Source organism: Aphidius gifuensis, linkage group LG2, assembly GCF_014905175.1.
Source record: "Aphidius gifuensis isolate YNYX2018 linkage group LG2, ASM1490517v1, whole genome shotgun sequence".
Classification (NCBI taxonomy): domain Eukaryota; kingdom Metazoa; phylum Arthropoda; class Insecta; order Hymenoptera; family Braconidae; genus Aphidius; species Aphidius gifuensis.
Genome location: NC_057789.1, coordinates 20,509,421 through 20,529,492, shown reverse-complemented (window position 1 = coordinate 20,529,492; position 20,072 = coordinate 20,509,421). Strand labels below are relative to the sequence as shown.

Sequence of the window (20,072 nt, the reverse complement as noted above, 5' to 3'; positions counted from 1 at the left end):
TAATGACATTGCAATATACAAATTAATTTGAGATTTCGTTATTAAATAATTTAAAAAATTACCAGTATCACTACTAGAAGATGTTGATGATAATGAATCTGCCATCTTACTAAATATTGATGATATAATTTATTATCTGATGTAAAAGGTATTCTTGAAAACAACCTCAATATGTCCAAGTAATCATAACTGGTGGTGTAATCATAACAAAAAACTATTAGTTAATTTATTTACATACATTAAATATAATAAAATATATTTAATTAAAATCATATTATTTTTCAATAACAAATATAGCCTTACTCGTTTTTTTTTAACCTTGAGTTCAACAAAATATTTTAATTCATGTATTGCTTCAATATGTCTCATAATTATCGTAGTACTCGTAATTTTATTAGTATAATTGCTGTCATGAAAAAATATAAAATAAATTAATTGTTTTTAATCAATTATTATTTAAAAAAATAAATAGTCACCTTTTGTTCAATATTATTATTTAAGAATAACAAAATATTTTATTATATAAGTGTATTTGCTCTCAAAGACACTTCAAAAAGCTCCAGGTAGCTGATGTCTAAAAAAAATTGGAAAAAAAAAAATTTTACTGTCAATGACTAGAAGAAATTAAATAATAATGGAACTGTTGTTTTAATTAAAGATATGAATATAAATTATTGTATAATCAAATTATCAACTAACCTCCAAAAACGACAATGTATTTTTTATTTGTATTTGTTTAAATTCAATCAACTTGAGTTTTATAGATCTATTGATTGTTTTTTTTTACACACTTGTTTAATACATTAATTATTATAATTTATTAATTAATACCTATGCATAAAATTATTTAGGACATAATAAGCCATGTCAGGACAAGACAATATGACATGTGAATAAAAATAAATAAAAATAAAAATGGACGCTGTGACGTACATTTATAACATTTGTGTAAAATTCGCGCACAAAATTGAAAAATTAATCAAGTTTGTGGTGTGCGCGTGCACAACACACGGAATATTGGAGGTTTTGTGTGAAAAACAATCACACACATAGGTGGCACTCCAGGGCTTCCCTAGATTTCGCCTCTAGTTTGTTGTGCTCTCACAACAATTTTTGTGGTTTTTTTTTCTCAGTGTATACAATATGAAATGAATATTGGATGACGAGTAAATAGTCAAAAAAAAAAATTATCATAGAAAAACTGACCAAACCCGTAAAAATTCAATCAAAATGACATAAGTTGAGTTATGTCATTGCAGGAAGTCTGCCAGTGAGTATAATTAGTTGAAAAACATGTGTAATATATGAAAATAATGATGGCTGACAGTTATCTGGTCATATGTCCAAAAAAATAAAATAATCGAATTTTCCGGCACTTTTCCGGGCAACAATTGGACATATATATATAACTCGTTTTTCTCGGGTTGTATTTTAAGTCTTATATAATAGATTTAACGGAGTAATTCAAAAATGAGAGAAAGAAAACTAGGCTCAAAAGAAGCGCATTGAAAAACTCTATCGCCCGCGTAATAGGTTCTTTCCTGTATTGATAATAGTTTTTAATCAAAAAACTAAAATGTAAATTTTGAAAAAATTTTTTTTTCTTACTTAAAAATTTGTGGTGTCTAAACTATCCATCAGAGAGTATTTATCACCAGAGGTTTTTTGTTCGTAAATCTTTTTCGTTTTATATTTCATTATTCTTAAATTATTATTTATGTAACTTAAAATAGTACATACGTTTTTATGTGAAAATTTTACAAGTTGTAAAAACAGCGCAATAAATAACTCGACGCAAAATCATAGTAGAGACTTCATATTAGACTCAATTTATGTGTCTCGAAGAACTCTATCGCCCGCTTTGCAAAATTCCTTTCCATTTATAATAGTTTTTTGGGAAACAAAAAAAAAACTATAAAATTGAAAAAAAAAATCCGATATTTAATTTTTTTTTTCGAAAACCGTTATTGAGAGAGAAAAAACCCCTGATGCCGTCACTAGATTTTTTTGAGGCGCATAATTTGAGCCTAATACGAACTCCCTATCTTGATTATAACAAAAGTTATGGCTCGCCGAAAAAAAACTGAAAAACGGCGCAATGAATAACTCAACGCGAAATCAAAAGAGAGACTTCGTATAAGGCTTATATTATGCGTCTCAAAAAACTCTATCGCCCGCATAATGGGTTTTTTCCCCTATCTATAATAGTTTTTGAGAAAAAAAAAAAAAACTTCAAAATTTGACAAAAAATTCGGATATTTAATTTTTTTGCTTGAAAACTGTTATTGAGAGAAAAAAAAAACCCAATGCCGTCACTAGATTTTTTTAAGGCGCATAATTTGAGCCTAATACAAATTCCCTATCTTGATTATAACAAAAGTTATGACTCGCCGAAAAAAAAATCAAAAAAACGGACCAAAAAATGTCATAATAGAGTTGAAATAAAATGTTTATAAGGCTCCAAAAAAAAGCCTTGATTCGAGTAATGTTATTGGTAATAAACTATTAAATTATATTTCAGCAATAAGTTGAAATAATCATGGCCCTAGCCGGAGTATTGAAAATTTTTAATTTTCAACGGGTAACGCGGGCCACATGCCCCAACAAACGTTACCAGGTCTTTTTTTGGATTAATTTTCTGAATAATAGGATATAAAGATAAATATGGCTCTATAAGGCTATAGCTGAATCATTGAAAATGTGTAACATGAGATACAACAATAAAAATTGGGAATTGATGAGTCATAATATCAATAAAATAAAACCAAGTCATCGGTTAATAAAATCTCAACTAAATAATAATAATAATTTTTAGTTTTAATTATATAAAAATATTTGTAAAAATTTGTATTCGAAATATCAACTAATCACATTTAATACTTTTAGTCCACAATACAATAATGATGAAGATAGAATTCGAGGATTTGAGTATGATCCAAGTTTTCCAGTAAGGGGTTTATGGTTTGATACACTCTATGGAAATTTGTTAAAAGTTGATGCTTATGGAAATATACTTGTTTGTGTTCATGGTTTTGAGTTTCTCAAACAGTAAGTCATTATTAGTTTTGTCTTAATTAAGGAACAACACTTCAATTAAATGTATATTGTAACATGAATTTATTAATCGATTTATATTTACAGTTCCCAAGTATACGAACTTTATCCAAATAAATTTCTTCAACTTGATGAATCACGAGTTTACGTATTAAACACATTATTTAATTTACCTGAGACTTATTTAATTGCATGTCTTATTGATTTTTTTACAAACTCACCTCAATATACACGTGAAAAAACTGGTGTTAAAGAAGGTGAACTAACAATGAGTTTTAAAAGTATATTCCAAGATGTTCGTAACGCTGTTGATTGGGTACATATACATGGTGATTTGAAAACTAGAACTATACAAAATTTAGATGAATTTGTTAAAAAAGACGAAAGATTACCAATGTTTTTAACAAGAATACGAGAAAGTGGAGCTAAAGTATTTTTATTAACAAACAGTGATTATGTTTTTACTGATAAAATAATGACATATTTGTTCGATTTTTCTCACGGTGCCAGAGTAAGTTTATTAATTTATTAATTTATTATTATTATTATTATTATTATTATTATTATTATTATTATTATTAATTATATATTATTATAAATCAAAGAATTTAACTATTTTAGCCTGATGAGTCACATAGAAATTGGAAAACTTATTTTGATACAATCGTGGTTGATGCAAATAAGCCGTTATTTTTTGGTGAGGGAACTATTTTACGTCAAGTGGATACAAAAAGTGGTGCTTTGAAACTTGGAACACACAAAGGGCCTTTACATAGGGGTAATTTTTCAACAACCATGAATATTAAAGCATCATTCGCGAAGCTTTATCAATCTATTATTCATGAGAGTACCTTCTAGTCTTCGAAATAAGTCATGTGGTTTTTTTTTCAATTTTTTTGTTCTATTCTGTTAAGGTTGATTCCAAGCGGCATACACGTATCAATATTTCGAGGTTTGGAAGGGTGTATACGTCTATTTTGTCCCCAGGCCCCGAAAATTTTGTGGCGCTACCCGAGTGGAAATTGAGATCAAGACTCAATCAGGCAACATTGATTTCAAATCCATTTTTGATCAAATCTGAATCAAAAAATTCATCATCTTTTTCAAATTCTTTAAAATAATATCTTTCATTTAAAAAAAAAAATTCATATAAATTATAAATTCAATGAAAATTTAATTAATTAAAAAATTTTTCAATTTCCCTAGTATCCGGACATCTAAAATATATGAGAACCAGTTGTTGCACAAGTTAGGCACCTTATGAACAGGGAAAAAACATCGACGTCAAACAAATTTAGGTCATGTTTGGTGATGTCGTCAGTTTTACTAGTTGTTATAAGTGTCCGGATACTGGTCCCAAATAAAATTAAAGGACCCCAGTAGTCGGACTTTGTTATTTATATTTATAAAAATTTCATCTAAAATTTTTTTTTATCTAATCGGAAAATTCAAACATTTTTACAGAAATTAATATCAAACACTAAAATTAATTATACTTGATTGACGCATGAATTGATGATTTAATTAGTAGCAATCACTCGACTACGACTTTTCACAGTGCTCTCTGATAGCCGTTTGATTTTACTCTACCTCTAATATTTTTTAAAAAATTTTTTTACTATTTATAAAACAAAAACCGCCTGTTTAAATTGAAGAATATAAGAAGTAGAAATATTTTAAAAAATTGTTTGCATTTTAAAAAAAAAATTATCGGCATAATTACTGAATAACAGCCAGGTGTCCGACTACTAGGGGGTGTCCGAGTACTAATGTCATGACGGTATGTGTGTTGTCATAGAGAAGAGTTTTTTTTTTTTCTAACACGCTGATCGAGAATCAAACCGACGATTTAGACCAGTCTTGAGACATTATTACCCCACGTTTGACCTCTTTTTTTTCAATAAAAAATATTTTATCAATGTTTAAAAAAAAAAAATCGTAATAATAAAAATAATATAAAATAAATTTTGTGATGAGCAAAAATATTTTTTCATTCTAGAAAGTAAAATTATAATTTTTATTATAATTAAGAAATTTATACGACAATCAAGGTGATAATAAATCAATTTTTCCAAGATGAATTTATTTATCGATCAAGTCTTGATCAGGTTTGGATCAAGCCGGCCTTATTTAAGATGAAATAAAGTTTTATTGATGCTATCTTGACAGGGTTAAAAAAAAATTCAAGTTCCAAAATATATATATTGATTGATCAGTTCTTGATCAAGTTTAGATCAGGCACCTTATTCAGAATGAGTATTCTTGATTAAGTTCGGAACAAGACGGCCTTAATAGTCCGTGAGTAGGTTGCAAAAAACCTGAACAGAACCATATATTACAAAAATACGTTCAATGGTAGTCCTCGAGACCCAGAACACGTTGCATTGTTGGCTTCCGTTTTAATGACCTGCCGTCCACAGGTAAGCCAGGTAAAAATTTGATAATTTAAACAACTCTTCCGCACATAATTTTTTATCAAGTACTTTTAATTTTATTGTATTAAATTAATTTTAAAATGGCTGCCTTATCAATTACCATCCGGCCGAGATAGTAATTTTTGAAAATTGAAAAAAACATGAATTTTAAAACACGTTATAAATGGCAGCCGAGCTAAGTTATTTTTTTTCAATGTATTTTAAATATAAAAAAAACTTGGCTGCCAAAAAAATAATTGTTAAAGTGGTTAAAAAAATTATTAAAAATTAAATTATAAAATTTAAATTGTAGAGTAATGCGGCGGCTGAGCGGTATGGGGATTACAGAGTGGCACGAGAATAATAGAGTGGTGGGGAGTTTGGCAGTCAGCTTGGAGTTTATATTAGAAAAAGAAAACTATAGAGAAAAGAAAGATACAAAACTCCCCACCACTCTATTATTTTCCCCGCATTACTCTACAATTCAATTTAATTTTTAATAATTTTTTTATAATCCAAGAAGCGTACTTCTACAAAGGGGAACACGTGGTCTTGGACTATGATATTTCTTCCATAATCCAATAGAAGCGAAGTTCTTGAAAGAGGAATGCGTGGTCTTGAACCATAACATATTTGCCATAATCCAACAAGCGTACTTCTACAAAGAGGAACATTTGTTCATGAACCAAAATATAGTTTTTCATAACCCAAGAAATTTTTTTTTTACATTATAAACATTCAGTCATGATCCAAGATAACGTTTATACAATTTAAGAAATTTTTATTTTTTGAAAGAAGAACTTTTTTGTTTAAACCAAAACTTTTCTTTCATATTTCAAATGCTTTTTTTTTCAAGAACAAAATTTCTTCTCCGGAGGAATTTTTTTTTCAGTGTGGATTTTGTAGCAGTGTGTCTCAAAGTAATACGACATAACTCAACAATAAATGACAATCTCAATCAACAATTTTTCTCTCGTGGTCGCTCGCGGATTAGTTAATTATTTATTAAGGTATTACTCTAGTAAAGTCAAAATAGTTAGAGACCAATGTAATTGATAAAAAACGATTCTATGCAAAGAAATACATCTATTCATAACTTTTTTTTTGTCCTGAATAACTTTGTTGGTTTATAATAAACTATTAAAGTTGCTATTTTTTTCGAGGTTAAACACGGTAAGATAGGGAGATTTTACTTTTTTTTGGGTTCAACTTAAACTTTCATATAAAACTAAAAGTTGGAGAATTCTCAAAAACTATCAGTCTGTAGAGGAAAAAAAGACGAATTTTTTAGTTAAATAATAATTTTCTGACCTAAAATATTTTGTTCATAAAATAGAAAAATAAATTTTTGTCTTTGTCTAAATACATGGGTGGAAGTCAGAAACAATATTTTTTTCTTTTTTCTATCCTTTTCGCACTCATAGAAAATATTATGTTTTCATATGCCATCCGCCAGAGGTCTCGAGTTTACTAGAGTAACACGTTAATTAAATACTACAAAAAAATTATAATTCTTGAATACAAAATATTCAGTATGTACCATCAATGTTTATATTTAAAACATTTTTTAAAAAAATGTACCATAACATATTAATACATCACTTCAAAATGTAAACACAGAAATACATATTATTACAAGTTCGGAAAGTCCGGAAAAGACCGATCAATTAGCCGAATTTCTGTTCTGTACGGTCAAATAGCTCTAGCTGGATACCGACGCCTACAGTCTCACCCCCACCACTGTAGTTAACTCTCCTGGTCTCTAGTCTTCTTGCCCTGTGTATAAAAGTTGCCAACTTTGACACTCGTTATCTCGTAAAGTCCGAAGGAAAAAAAATTGACAGTGTAGATAACTATTTCATTTAAAAAATAACTATTTCATTTAAAAAATAAACCTAAAAAAAAAAAAATTTGCATAGAAATTTAATTATCCAGAATCAACCTTAATGAGAATGAAAGTTTGAGAATATTAAAATAAATAAATATGCTTAATGTTCGTTAAAATATAGGAATATATTTTTCTTTTTAGGCGAAGTTTATTCAGGAGGGTCTTGTGATGTTTTTACTGAAATGATTGGAGCAAAAGGTAAAGATGTATTATACATTGGAGATCATATTTTTGGTGATATATTAAAAAGTAAAAAAATACGTGGATGGAGAACATTTTTAATTGTTCCTGAATTAGTTCAAGAGCTTCATGTTTGGACTGATAAATGTCAGTTGTTTGCTGAACTTCAAAATCTAGATGTTATGCTTGGTGAAATGTATAAGTAAGTAATATTAAAAAATAACAATAATGAATTATAGCAACCACAATAACAAATTTGTTTTTGAATAATGTACAATATTTATAGTAATTTATAATTATATTGTAAATTATATTCTAATAAATTGTATTTTTTTTTTTTTTTCTTAGAAATTTAGACAGTAGTACAAAAGAGAAACCAGATATTTCAAAACTTCGAGCATCAATAAGAGATGTCACACATAAAATGGACTTGGCATACGGTATGATGGGATCATTATTTAGGAGTGGTAGTAGACAGACTTTTTTTAGTAGTCAAGTTGTGAGGTATGCAGATCTATACGCTGCAACATTTCTCAATCTTATTTATTATCCATTCTCATACATGTTTAGAGCACCTGCAATGTTGGTATGTCCAATTTTTTTTCTTTTTCAATTGACTAATCAATCATATTAACAATTTTTTTTTCAATTTCCTTAATATTTAGATGCCACATGAAAGTACAGTCGCACATGAACAACGTTTTGTCATGGAAACACCAATGATTAGTCGATCTCGTACATTTAAACTTACCGATGACGAAGAGGAACTAACTCTAGATGTAATTGTAAGTTGATAATTCAATGACTATCAAGCTTTAAGGAAATTTGAATCACATATTAAAACGTTATACCACTGGTTTGGCAAACGCAAAATTTATTTTGTTTATAAACGCTCGTAAAAATATATTGTAAAAAAATATTTAAACCCCGGGATTTGAACCCCATATCATCGATATACAAATCGTACGAGTTATCCGCTGCGCCACAACAACGTATGCGTAATTGAAATATTATTTGTTTTACATTAACAAGTTGAAAATAAGCAAAGTCACGCCTGCGCAGTCGACTAAAAAGTGGGGGCAGTTGACAATTCTGAGTCCTTCATCAATTTTGCTATGGCCCATTGTAATTTTAAATATGTTGCTTTGTATTTGTTAGTGACACCTACAGGAAATCCAAGAAAGTTATTAAAATTACTATGGTACATTGTAAATTTTCAGAGGATCATTTTAATTTTGTCCATAACAACAAAGTAAAATTTTAGAAATAAACAAAGCAAAAAATCACTTGTGACGAAAATTAAAATTTTCAATTCTCCGGTGGGTCATGTGCAATTATTAATTGGTTCATTTTTTTTTTTTTTTAAATAAATGTCATATTGCTCATCGGTTATGTCGTTTTGTTTACTACGGAATATTATTATAAACATATGTTCATCTGTGTGAGTGCGTTTTACTGAGCAGGGCTGCTAACTTCGCGCGACTAATCTGCCTCAATATAATTTTGACAGATTCCAATGTTAATCAGTTCCATGACTCCGAAAATAAAATTTTGTAATTAATCATCAATATCTTTGTCCATTTTTACGATACCGCGTTCATATTTGCGGCAAATTGTAGATAAAAATAAAATGAAACTTTAAATTAGTCGGTGAAAGTTAATCGGATGGATAGTTTAAGAGTTATTAATTTTTTTAAAAAAAAGACAAAATGACAAATTTGATATTTTTAGCATTTACGGCTTTAATAATTACTTTTTCAAAAAAAACGAAAATATACGAATTGTAGGTATTAAAAATACGCTTCTTTTGATCATAATATGAAGTCTCTAGGTCTATTGGCTAAGGAGCTACGACACTTTTTTTTTTTTCTCGGACAAATTCAATACGTAGGTGACGCAAAGCGTCCCACCTGCGTAAAAAAAAAAAAATATTTTTTGCTATGGTGCAATGTAATTTTTAGACTGGATTATTTTAAATTTTAAATTTGGTTTCTGTAAAAATTTCTTTATGCGTTGTAATTTTTTCATCGGGGAATAGCAAAAAAAAAACATGACAAAATCGCTATGGTACATTTTAATTTTTCAAGACTACAATTGTGTTTTTTTCGTTGAAATGACAGTAAATTTTTTAATAATCAAAATATGGTTCTATGGTAATGTGGCACCATAGTAATATTGAGTGAAAATTTTTCTCCGTGTGAACTCCTTGATTTTTTACTTAGCCGCTGAATTTTACTTGGTCTCAATTATAGCCAAACAAACAATACCTGCACTGGAAAAATTTTTGATTAAAAGTGAATGGAATTGTTCTTAATTTTAGAAGAAAACTTCTTGGCAAAAAGTGGTTCATAATAACAAAAAAATTATTTATTTTAAATCAAAAATGGTTTGTTTAAAGAAAAAAAAAAATTCTTGTTTGGAATATTAATTTTTTTTATAATATTCAGGTAGAGTCATAGATGGTTCACGTCAAGAAGAAAACTTCTAAACGTAAACTCCACTACTCCTTGACACAAGCACTATTATGATTATTATACTCTATGACTTTCTCGTTTCAAACGGCAGAGAGATTTTTTCAAGGAATAAGCTTCTAAAGTTATACCACATGGTCTTGGATTTAAACAGTAGCTGTTTGTAAAAAAAAAAACGTCATTTATTTAAAACGATCAGGCAGGTCTACCAAGAGGTTAATCTCTCGAATTTTACTGAAACTCACGGAATGGAGCAAGTCAGTACACATTATCGCCAGCGACGGCGCTAGTCGCAATAAGATCCTAGAGTCGGTATAAGTTTATACCCACTCTATAAGATCCGAAGTCACATAGTGTTTTTGTTTACTTGTTATTTTTGTGTGGCTCAGTTGAAATATTTTTTTTTTGTCAAAAAAAATGATAAAACTAAATAATACGATAACATTTAATTTTTTATATTCATTAGTTATATGCAAGTTATATGCAAGAAAGAATATGCATGAATGTAAACAATTAAACTTAAATTGTATTTGTATTTATTTCATACACCCCGGAATGTATGATTCATAATTTAAAAAAAAAAACAATTTTTTTCTCGAAATTTTTGTTATGTAAAAAAAAAATGAGTCGCTATTATGCTGAAAATTTTTTTTTTTTTTCGTAGTTATTTATTTATTTTGTTGTATATTCCAATCAATTCCTAGGTGATTGAATTTTTTTTTTTTTTTTTCCTAAACTAAATAACTAAGACGGGGGATCGAACCGAGAACCTATGGGGCGGGAGGCAAGCGCGTTATCCGATTGACCGCGAGATTGAATATAGAAATCGAAAATTATTTCTGATACATAAAGAACTTTGTAATTGACAAAAATATTAATTTTTTTCTTCGAATAATAACTTGTTACTATTTAATTAATTGATTTATTAACATATTTTCTTTCAAATAAATGATATTCAATTACAATTATTTAATGAATTAAAAATCAACAATTTGCTCGTAATAGAATCGACTTTAGAATTTTTTAACGCGTTAGGATTGTATAATTCATTTTATTTTAAGGACTTTTTTATAATTCATTTACTTATATTTAAATTAGAGGCGCTATAATTATCTTTTATTTTTGCTATTAAACAGCGATCAGACTGATATTGAAAGAGCGCCAATTTCAATCGATCAAGTCTTCCGCCAGGGCGATGAATGGTAATCACTATTGGCCAGCCATGCATTTACCGCGAACTGGCCAATGCAAGGCTGCCAATCGTGACAGCACAATAATGGACCAGTCGTTTGCCAAGTATATCCCATAAATGACCGATGCTTGACTGCCAACCATGGGCCACCATTAATCGGTCAATGTATGGCCGTGTTTCCATGCTTGGCGATTCTTACACGGGTATTGGATTTGTCACCAGAAAAAAAAAAAATGGTCATAACTTACGAGGTAATGAACCTAGAGATTTCGTATTAGACTCGAACGAAGCGTATTTGATAACTGGAAAGAACTTCAAAATGGCGGAGTTCGGAAATATTTTGATCCTTTGTTGTGGTAGACCTGATTTTTTTCATTTGAAAACAATCTGATCAAATTTGACATTAGCCAATTTATTTGACAGATTTGAAATAACTAAATAGAAACTCTGTCAACTTAAACCTGAAAAAAAATAGTAATACTTAAGGGAGTACCTCCGCGAGAATCGGAATAGAAAGTTTCGTTCACAGCGTAGTGATAATTGAAACAAATAAAGTCTATATTGTAGTTTTAAGTTTTTGCCTAATACTGTACCAGTCCCAGCCAATCGCAGCCAAGATCGTTTAAATATATTGGGAAACGCACAATTCACCACGTCTGGTGGTAAATTTCTGGAAACTATTTCATACACCCATTCATATGTGGTATACACAGTATATATGCTAAATTAATGAACAAATAATATTTTTACAAATTGTTTAAAAGGTCTGGTACAAAATTTTCCGCAAAATTGATTTAAAAAAATAAAAAACAAGACTTTACGTTTCTGGGTGCAACAGTAATTCCAGGAGAAATAAAGATCTGAGTTTCCATGCATTTCCGAGGTTAGACAAACAACAACCTGTCAAAGTAAAAAATTATTTCGGCGATATTAATAAAATAAATCGGTGTGATGCTTGAAAACGTGCATTAAAAATCAAAACAGTCAATAAAAAAGCAATGTTATGCTCTCCTCATTTTAATTACTATGATTATACGACGAGTAAGTATACCTATCTATATGTAAACAAAACTCTAAATACTTCAACATCACAAGTAACAAGTTTCTGTTTGTTTTAAATAATTAGCTCTCGATGCATCAGAACCGATGCACATTCTTTAGAAAATTGCTGTCCCATCATGTAATTTACCAACTACTTATGAGGAGAACAAAAATTGTTGTTGTGAACCTGTCACTTTAACCTGTCATTCGTATAAACATAATACATATTTATAAAAATAAAACTTACAAAGAACAGTAAATAAGGAAACCAAGGATATGTTTACATTTTTCTCTTAGATCAGCTTTGCATGAACATATTACTGATAATATTTCACCATTAATTTTTTTAAATTGACCTTCGATATCATGACATGGTTCTTATGGATGAGATGTTTGTATACAAGTGGCAAACATATGATACTTATCACTTGAATCAATTATTACACCAATACTAGTAATATGTTCCGCATATATAATACCATTTTCTTCAAAGAAATTTCGTGAGGAATTCGTTTTTCGTGCCCATGACAGTATATACTCAATAGTTAATAACGTTTTTTTAATAAACAATAAAATTCAATGTTAATGGGATATACTTGGGTGTGTGTATTTAGTTTCTTTTTTTGCCGACTGCTTACAGCGATTGGCCACACCCACAGTGCGTTTCCCAATACTAGTGTGTGTGCAAATGTATGATGATTGTTGTTGTGACAGCTGTCGAATTTGACTTTAATAAACGATTAAAAATATTGAAAATAAATTCGTTAAAATAATTAATGTGTTTAGAAATATTAGGAAAATTTGATTAAAAAAAATTTCAATTTATTTCCATAAATAAGTTTATTTTTATCAGGATGTATGTATGAATGTGTGTGATATATATGATAGGTGTAAAGCTGCGCGCGACGCATCATTGCCACTCAGCCTCACGTTCATGTCAAATATTAATAAATTTTGCAAACTTGCATAACAATATCTCTGATTCTAGAAAGTTCAAGCATTATTAATTTTTTTTTCAAAATTTTCTAAATTATATTAATTTTGACATATTAATTTTTTATCAAATTAGTAAAAACCGTTTTTTCGTTAGAACTAAAAATATAAAAAAATAAAAAAAAAAAAAGCTATACTTACAATGTTAAACCACGTAAAAAGTTCACCTGTTTAGACTCAATTATCTCTCATACTAGATTGTTCATGATTACAAAATTAAGATCATTAGATGCAGGGGAATTTCAAGATTTATATATCCAAAAACTAGGAAAATTGTAAGAAAACTAATCGATGAAGGTACTCCCTTAATATTTTTAATTTTTATAAATAGTCCACTTAAGCCATATGCTTGGCCCCTGTTTTTGACAATATGGATGAAAAAAATCATACTTACTAATTCGAGGGTGAGGAATTTGAGGGTGGTAATTAAACGTAGCTGAAAATTTTTTTAGAGATAAAAAAATAGTTTAGATGAAAGTTGGAGAGAAAAAAATTAGCTATAATTTAGGTATCGGGGATTTTTCGCGTATTTCGAAGGGTTAAGCGGAAAATCGCGATTAAAAGAATTAATAAAAATTCCTCTGGTCGATCAGTAAAAAAGGACGTGGATTCTCTTTCTCTCCTCATTCGTTTGATTTTGTTGCTGTTTTTTTTTGCTTGCCACTTATTACCACCTCTCAGCTGTCATCACATTTTCAAATTTTTTGAAAACAAAAAAAAATCATGTCTACCACAATAAGATATCAAAAGTTTTCTATGATCGCAATCTTGAACTTCCGGGCTTCCGAGTGAGTTTTCGAACGGACCCTCAGTTTTGTTTGTGACGTCAGAAGCGCAAGCTTCCGCAATGAATCTGTGCATAACTTTCTCAAAATTACGATTAAGAGTTTGTCTCAAGTCACATGGTATATCGGTTCGGGAAGAGAAGGGGGATATCCGAATTCAGTACCGTGGCCCCCGTGGTGAGGGACATGACTTATCGTCCATACTGGTCTCCATGACCGTCCGTTGTCATTTTTATTTTTCGACTAATTTTGTCTAGTTTTGCCAAGTTCCAAATAATGAACTTAAAAAAAAATAAAATTTTACAAAAAAAAACTGAGTCCCTTAAAAAAAAAAAAAAATCTTAGATATCTACATTATTTTACTCATGTAGACCAGTATGGGCGATAAGTCACGTCTCTCACCACAGGGGCCACGGCACTGAATTCGGGTGCGTTTGAGAGAGGCTCGCGGTAGGGGTGAAGAAAGTAGAGTGAGACCGGCAGAAGCATATACATATGTAATACGACTAATGTAGTATTAAGGAGGTTATGCACAAACTCATTGCGGGTGTTGCGGGGCGCTTCTGACGTCACAGACAAAACTGGAATCCGGCTACACTGTAAAAAAATAAACTTAAAAGTGCCTGCGCCCCGTATACAATATATGGGACTGCGGGTATGTGTGTGTGTTTGAACATGCCATACGTTGCCGCATCTAATTTTTGTAAAGTTTACAATTAATTACTCATTAATTGACCGATCAACATATCAAAATTTTTCGCGCAATTAATAAAACTCGGTTTCTAGTATATGTGTGATTTTTTTCAAGACTTTTTCATCATTTTTTCTATCTGAAAAAAATGGTTGAAATCTCCATAAGAGCCAATCTTAAATAATATTTTCAATAATTAATTACAAAAAATTCAACCGATCAACATAAGAAAATAATTATACCGTTGTATTCAGAATGAAAAGATCTAACTGTGTACAAAATTTCAGAACATTCTCATTATATTTAAAAAAAAAAAGAGTGATAGCTGCATAACCTCCTTAAATATATGGGCAGAAGAAGATCCCGACAATTTGCCTCTCTGTGTGACCACACACGCAAACTTTCCATTTCCCTCTTTATGTACTATTGGATTTTCGCGCATGCGCTGAATGATCCTACTGATCTGCAAATGCCAGTTTTACTCTAGTCACCTAGTTGATATATTGCTTTTAGGCGCCAACTATGTTCTGGCGATTGGGCAAAACGGCGTTAGTAAAATAGTTCGAAAAATAAAATTTAAAAGCGCTTCTAATCTATGATACTGTATGATATTAATGTATGATACGACGGTATCATACCTACCTAACACGCTGAAGACGCCCGAAATACGGCAGAATTCGCATAAAAGTTTTAAAAAGCGCCTTCAAAGTTTCCGACCACAAAAAACGTCGTGTCGGTAAACTGACATTCCGGGTTCCGCAAACTTATGCGCAATTTAAACCAAGAATAGTTCAAAGTTTCTCTTTCGTATACTATACTATACGTATACTTACCCTGCCCTGAATATAGCCTCAAGCATAATAAATCAACACCAAAATGTAGCTAAAAGATACCCCAACTCTATAAAAACTTTCAGAAACACTCTCTAATACTTTAAATCGGATACAAATAACTTCCCTTCAGTGGTCTTCGATTTTTGCCGATGTATCGACAAGCCGATTTTAATTCGGAAAGTATCGAGTACTTTTACTCGATACTTTTTTTGGGCCGATGCATCGATTCTCGATACTTTTTTTCAAGAATCGGAAAAAAAATCGGGTGTACTGAGCCAAGAAAAAATATGAAATCACTTGGTTAATTTTTTTTATTTTGGATTTTTTTTTCTATTTTTATTTGTTTGCAAACTATGGTTCTATTATATCAGAAAAAAAAATAATGTTTTTACCATTTTTCACTAAAGTGATGATTTCTTTACCTACCGAGTAACGTATGGCCTACCGTGAAATGGAATTTTTTTAATTCAATAAACAAATCAATAAATAATTATATAAATAAATAAAATCATTTTTTTTGATTTTTAAATTTTCTGAATTTTTTCATGAATATATAGTTAAAAAAAAATAAAAATATTATAATCAAATGATAATTCATTCGAAAAAAAAAAGTACTCGATACTTAAGTATCGAATACTATTTTTGGCCGATGCATCGATTTTCCGATTCTTAAAAAAAAAGTATCGATACTCTGATTCCGATACTTTTTTCAAGAATCGAAGACCACTACTTCCCTTAATGTATAAAGCAACTTGAAATGAATAATATAGACCGTTTTTTTCTCTACTTCTAGAAAACCGTACATGTTGACGCAAATCCTAATCACATACCTCATGCTCGTCCAGAGACTCCTAATCATGTAACACATTATCACGATGAGGATTGCAGTGATGATGACAGCGATTCAACCAAACAATATTCATCAAATAAATCTGATAGTCGAAAGGCTAGCAAGTCTAATTAATGTGCAGAAAGGAATTATGCTTAACAGTTTATAATGTAATCTATCCATCTATTTCTGTATTTGAATTGAAATTAATTTCTTTCGAGCATTAGAATATTTGTAAAATATTGGGAACTGAAGAAAATATTTTTTTTTATTATGTTTATCAAAATGTAAGTTATTAAATAATGAATTAAAGAAAAAATATTTTTTGTAGAAATAATCAAGTAATTGAAGCTTCAAAGTTTTATGTGCCCAAAATAACAATAAGCTTATAACAATTGTAATAACAGTAATAGCTTATAGATTAATAAAACAAAAGATCTTGTATGTTTTCCATATTTTACTGATTTATTTTATATATTCACAGTTTGATATGACTTTGAAAAAAAAAACTTTTTCGTCAAAAACTTTATAGGTGTGTTCGTTCACTTTTCACACTGAGCGTATGCACGGAGCGTACAGTTGAGCTTGCCAGTGTAAATTTTGGGGTTAAGACAAACACATACAAACACGTATAAACATGAAGCATCCGTGAGGCTTGAAAAAACCGAATTCGAACCGAACGCAAAGGAACGAGGGCTTGAGGCCACGGGAGCCAACTTGAAACTATAAAAACCAGTTATTCAACAAAAATGAAAGTCCCTATATTGCTTTCCTTCCGAAAAAAAAGTCTCTGAAGTTAGATTGAATTGTCGGTGTGTTCAAATAAAATTTCTTATCTGTGATTATTATAATTCTGTATTCGAATTGAATCAAGTTTAAAATCGGCATACTTGCATAATATTAAAATTTTGTTTATGCACCATAAGCTTATAAATGAAAAAAAAAACTGCGAATATTTTGACTATAAAATTATATTTTATTATTTACATATTGAGAGACTGATCCAGTAACAATATTTTATAGCAATTACTATTTTTTTTTTTTTTTTTCAAGAAACGATAAACCTACGCTATTGATAGTAAATGAATAAAGAATACATTTTTATTAAGCCACTGAAAATAGACGAATATAATGTAACAACAATGTTGTATAAAATTTTCTTGAATAAAAATTACTAATTTCTTTCTATCATACTTTTACTTATGACTTTACATTGAATTTTTTATATACATATGAAATTTTTTATGATGAAAAACTATAAAACACGTTTAAATTTAGTGCTATTTACATCCAATTAAACTTAAAAATAACTGCGTGTCACTTGGAAGTGATTGTTTTTAGAACATCATTCATGTGATTGATGTCTTGATAATTAATATGAACTTTCATAATTTGGAAATTGTATGATCTATTTGTTTTTATTCAATAATTGTTAGCATTTTGTAATCGTATTCGAAGTTTTTTTTTTTTTAAGTTGTCAAGTACAAATATTGAATTTCAATACCAATTTATCCAAAAAATCGGGAAACTTTTTATACCTTTCTTTGAGTCTCAATTTTTATTATATGATACCATTAATAATTGCGAATAATTATTTTGTATATTAAAATCACTAAGATGATTTTGTAAGGATTCATATTCTTTACAAAACATGGGTTTATCTGATTTCTTCTGATTTGTTTGGTTGGTCATGTACCAGGTAGTGATAAATTACTTAAAAACTTGCACTGAATGCCGTGCGAGGGCATAGCAGTTCCGAAAAAAAAAAAATATTTGTAATTTTAAAAAATTAGAAATTAAAAAATTAAAAAAACAATGAACGTGTTAGAATAATGTGTTGTAATGCATTGTATTGTTTAAAATTTAATGCATTTCATATTATACATTCAGCAATAACATCTTGGCCAGAAGTACTTTCATTTTATGATTCAAATAAAGGAAAATATTTAATTATCTATTGCTCATATTGAAACATCTGATCCACAAGATATTGCACAGATGATACAAGTCAAAAAATTAATAGAAGGTCATTATAAATATCCATGTAAAAGTGATGATCCAATGTCAATTAATATCACAAATATGTTAATTAATGCATTTATTTTAAAACCTGATATACAAATTAAAACAGCAATTATTTTACTTGCTAAAAAAGAAGATTGCAATTGGACATATAAAAATATTATTCCAAGATTAATTGAAATTATTTGTGATAAAAAAAATCCAATAATTATTGGTGATGCTGTTAAATTAATTGGTAATTTATTTTTATATTATTTATTTATTTATTTTTATATATAATTGTTATATATATATATATATTAGACCTGTCAAAAAAAAAAGAATTTTTTTTTTGTACCCTCCTGAGGTCTAAATTTGTTCTTTATGATGACACAACAATAAAAATAAAAAAAATTTTTTTTTAGGAGTTTTTTTGAGCCTGCTCATCGGGTTTTTGTATTTCCCATTTGATTAACACGCGCGCGTATGGCTGTATGTCTTTGACTTTGCATAACTCAGTCAGTTTTAATCCTAGAAAGTTGATATTAGTCTCATTTTGTAGCTTATGAAAATACCTTCAAATTGTCACTGTATATTTTTTTTGTACTGTTTTTTGTTTTTTCGTCTCAAAAAAAGCTTGAAAATCATGATTTGCAATTTAACTGCTAAACATATTTTATTTAACATAAAAATTTTTTTCTCTATCAAGCTCAACAATTTTATACTTTCGAATAATAATACTTATCCTATTAATAATAATAATAAAATACGTTTACAAGTTAAATTGCATATACCTGCAAAGTCATGATTTTTGAGGTTTTCTTGAAACAAAACTATTAACAGTACAAAAAAAATGTACCAAGACAATTTGAAGGTATTTTCATGAGCTAAAAAATGAGACTAATATCAACTCTCGTGAAATACAAGAACCCGATGAGCAGGCTCAAAAAAAATCCTGAAAAAAAAAATTTTATATTTTTTCTTTCGTGTCATCATGAAGAACAAATTTAGACCTCAGGAGGGCACAAAAAGAAAATTTTTTTTTTTTTGGACAGGTCTAATATATATATATAATATATATATATATATATATATTTTTTTTTTCTTTGAGGATCCTTATTGAGAATTTTTCCAATTCCTGATGGTGGAACTGTTGGAAAAATTATTGATCAGTTACGTTATTTGATTGATGTTGGTCCAATTTCACCTGAAATACAAGAAATTTTGATAACAGCACTTTTAAGTTTATCACGTTTTAGATTTGATGATATTGCTAAAAGAGTCATGCACTGAGAACCTCCTGGTGGTGTTTTATCACCAACTTTGCAAGATCAATTTAATACTTTTTTTAAATTACGTAGTGCTGAAAATTAGACAAAAATAAAAAACAAAAGTGAAACATTTAGTAAAACTAAACATTTTTTACCAGCTTGTACAAATTTAATTGAAGCATTACAATTGAAAGAATAAATATTTTAGTTATTAGCGCTGGTCGCAATTATTAAAATTAATTATTTGAATTTAAATTTATAAAAATAAAGAGCAGAATGACGAGAGGGTTATTTTATGTCAATATAATAAAAATTTATTTTTTATTAGACATTTTTTTTGAGGGTATAAGGTGCACCTGAATTAAATACACCTGGTTTAGACCAGTATGCAACTGCAAGTCGACAAGTGCAGTTCACATTTCTTGTGTG

General features: G+C 29.1%; 1 protein-coding gene across 1 annotated transcript; it reads left to right on the top strand.

Annotated features, from left to right (window-relative positions):
- Nucleotides 1-2,821: 2,821 nt before the first annotated feature.
- Nucleotides 2,822-18,129, top strand: LOC122849490 (cytosolic purine 5'-nucleotidase). The gene is made up of 7 exons (XM_044148201.1): nucleotides 2,822-3,048; nucleotides 3,142-3,565; nucleotides 3,676-3,832; nucleotides 7,498-7,738; nucleotides 7,885-8,122; nucleotides 8,202-8,321; nucleotides 16,336-18,129. The coding sequence occupies exons 2-7, from the start codon at nucleotides 3,323-3,325 to the stop codon at nucleotides 16,504-16,506; spliced, it is 1,170 nt and encodes a 389-aa protein (XP_044004136.1). The 5' UTR covers nucleotides 2,822-3,048; nucleotides 3,142-3,322; the 3' UTR covers nucleotides 16,507-18,129.
- The last annotated feature ends 1,943 nt before the right edge of the window (nucleotides 18,130-20,072 follow it).

Excerpts from the sequence above, each read along its gene's own strand:
- LOC122849490 (XM_044148201.1), top strand. The coding sequence starts at position 3,323 with ATGAGTTTTAAAAGTATATTCCAAGATGTTCGTAACGCTGTTGATTGG. Across the intron at positions 3,566-3,675 it reads ATTTTTCTCACGGTGCCAGA|CCTGATGAGTCACATAGAAA; the intron begins GTAAGTTTATTA and ends TAACTATTTTAG. Across the intron at positions 8,123-8,201 it reads TTAGAGCACCTGCAATGTTG|ATGCCACATGAAAGTACAGT; the intron begins GTATGTCCAATT and ends CTTAATATTTAG.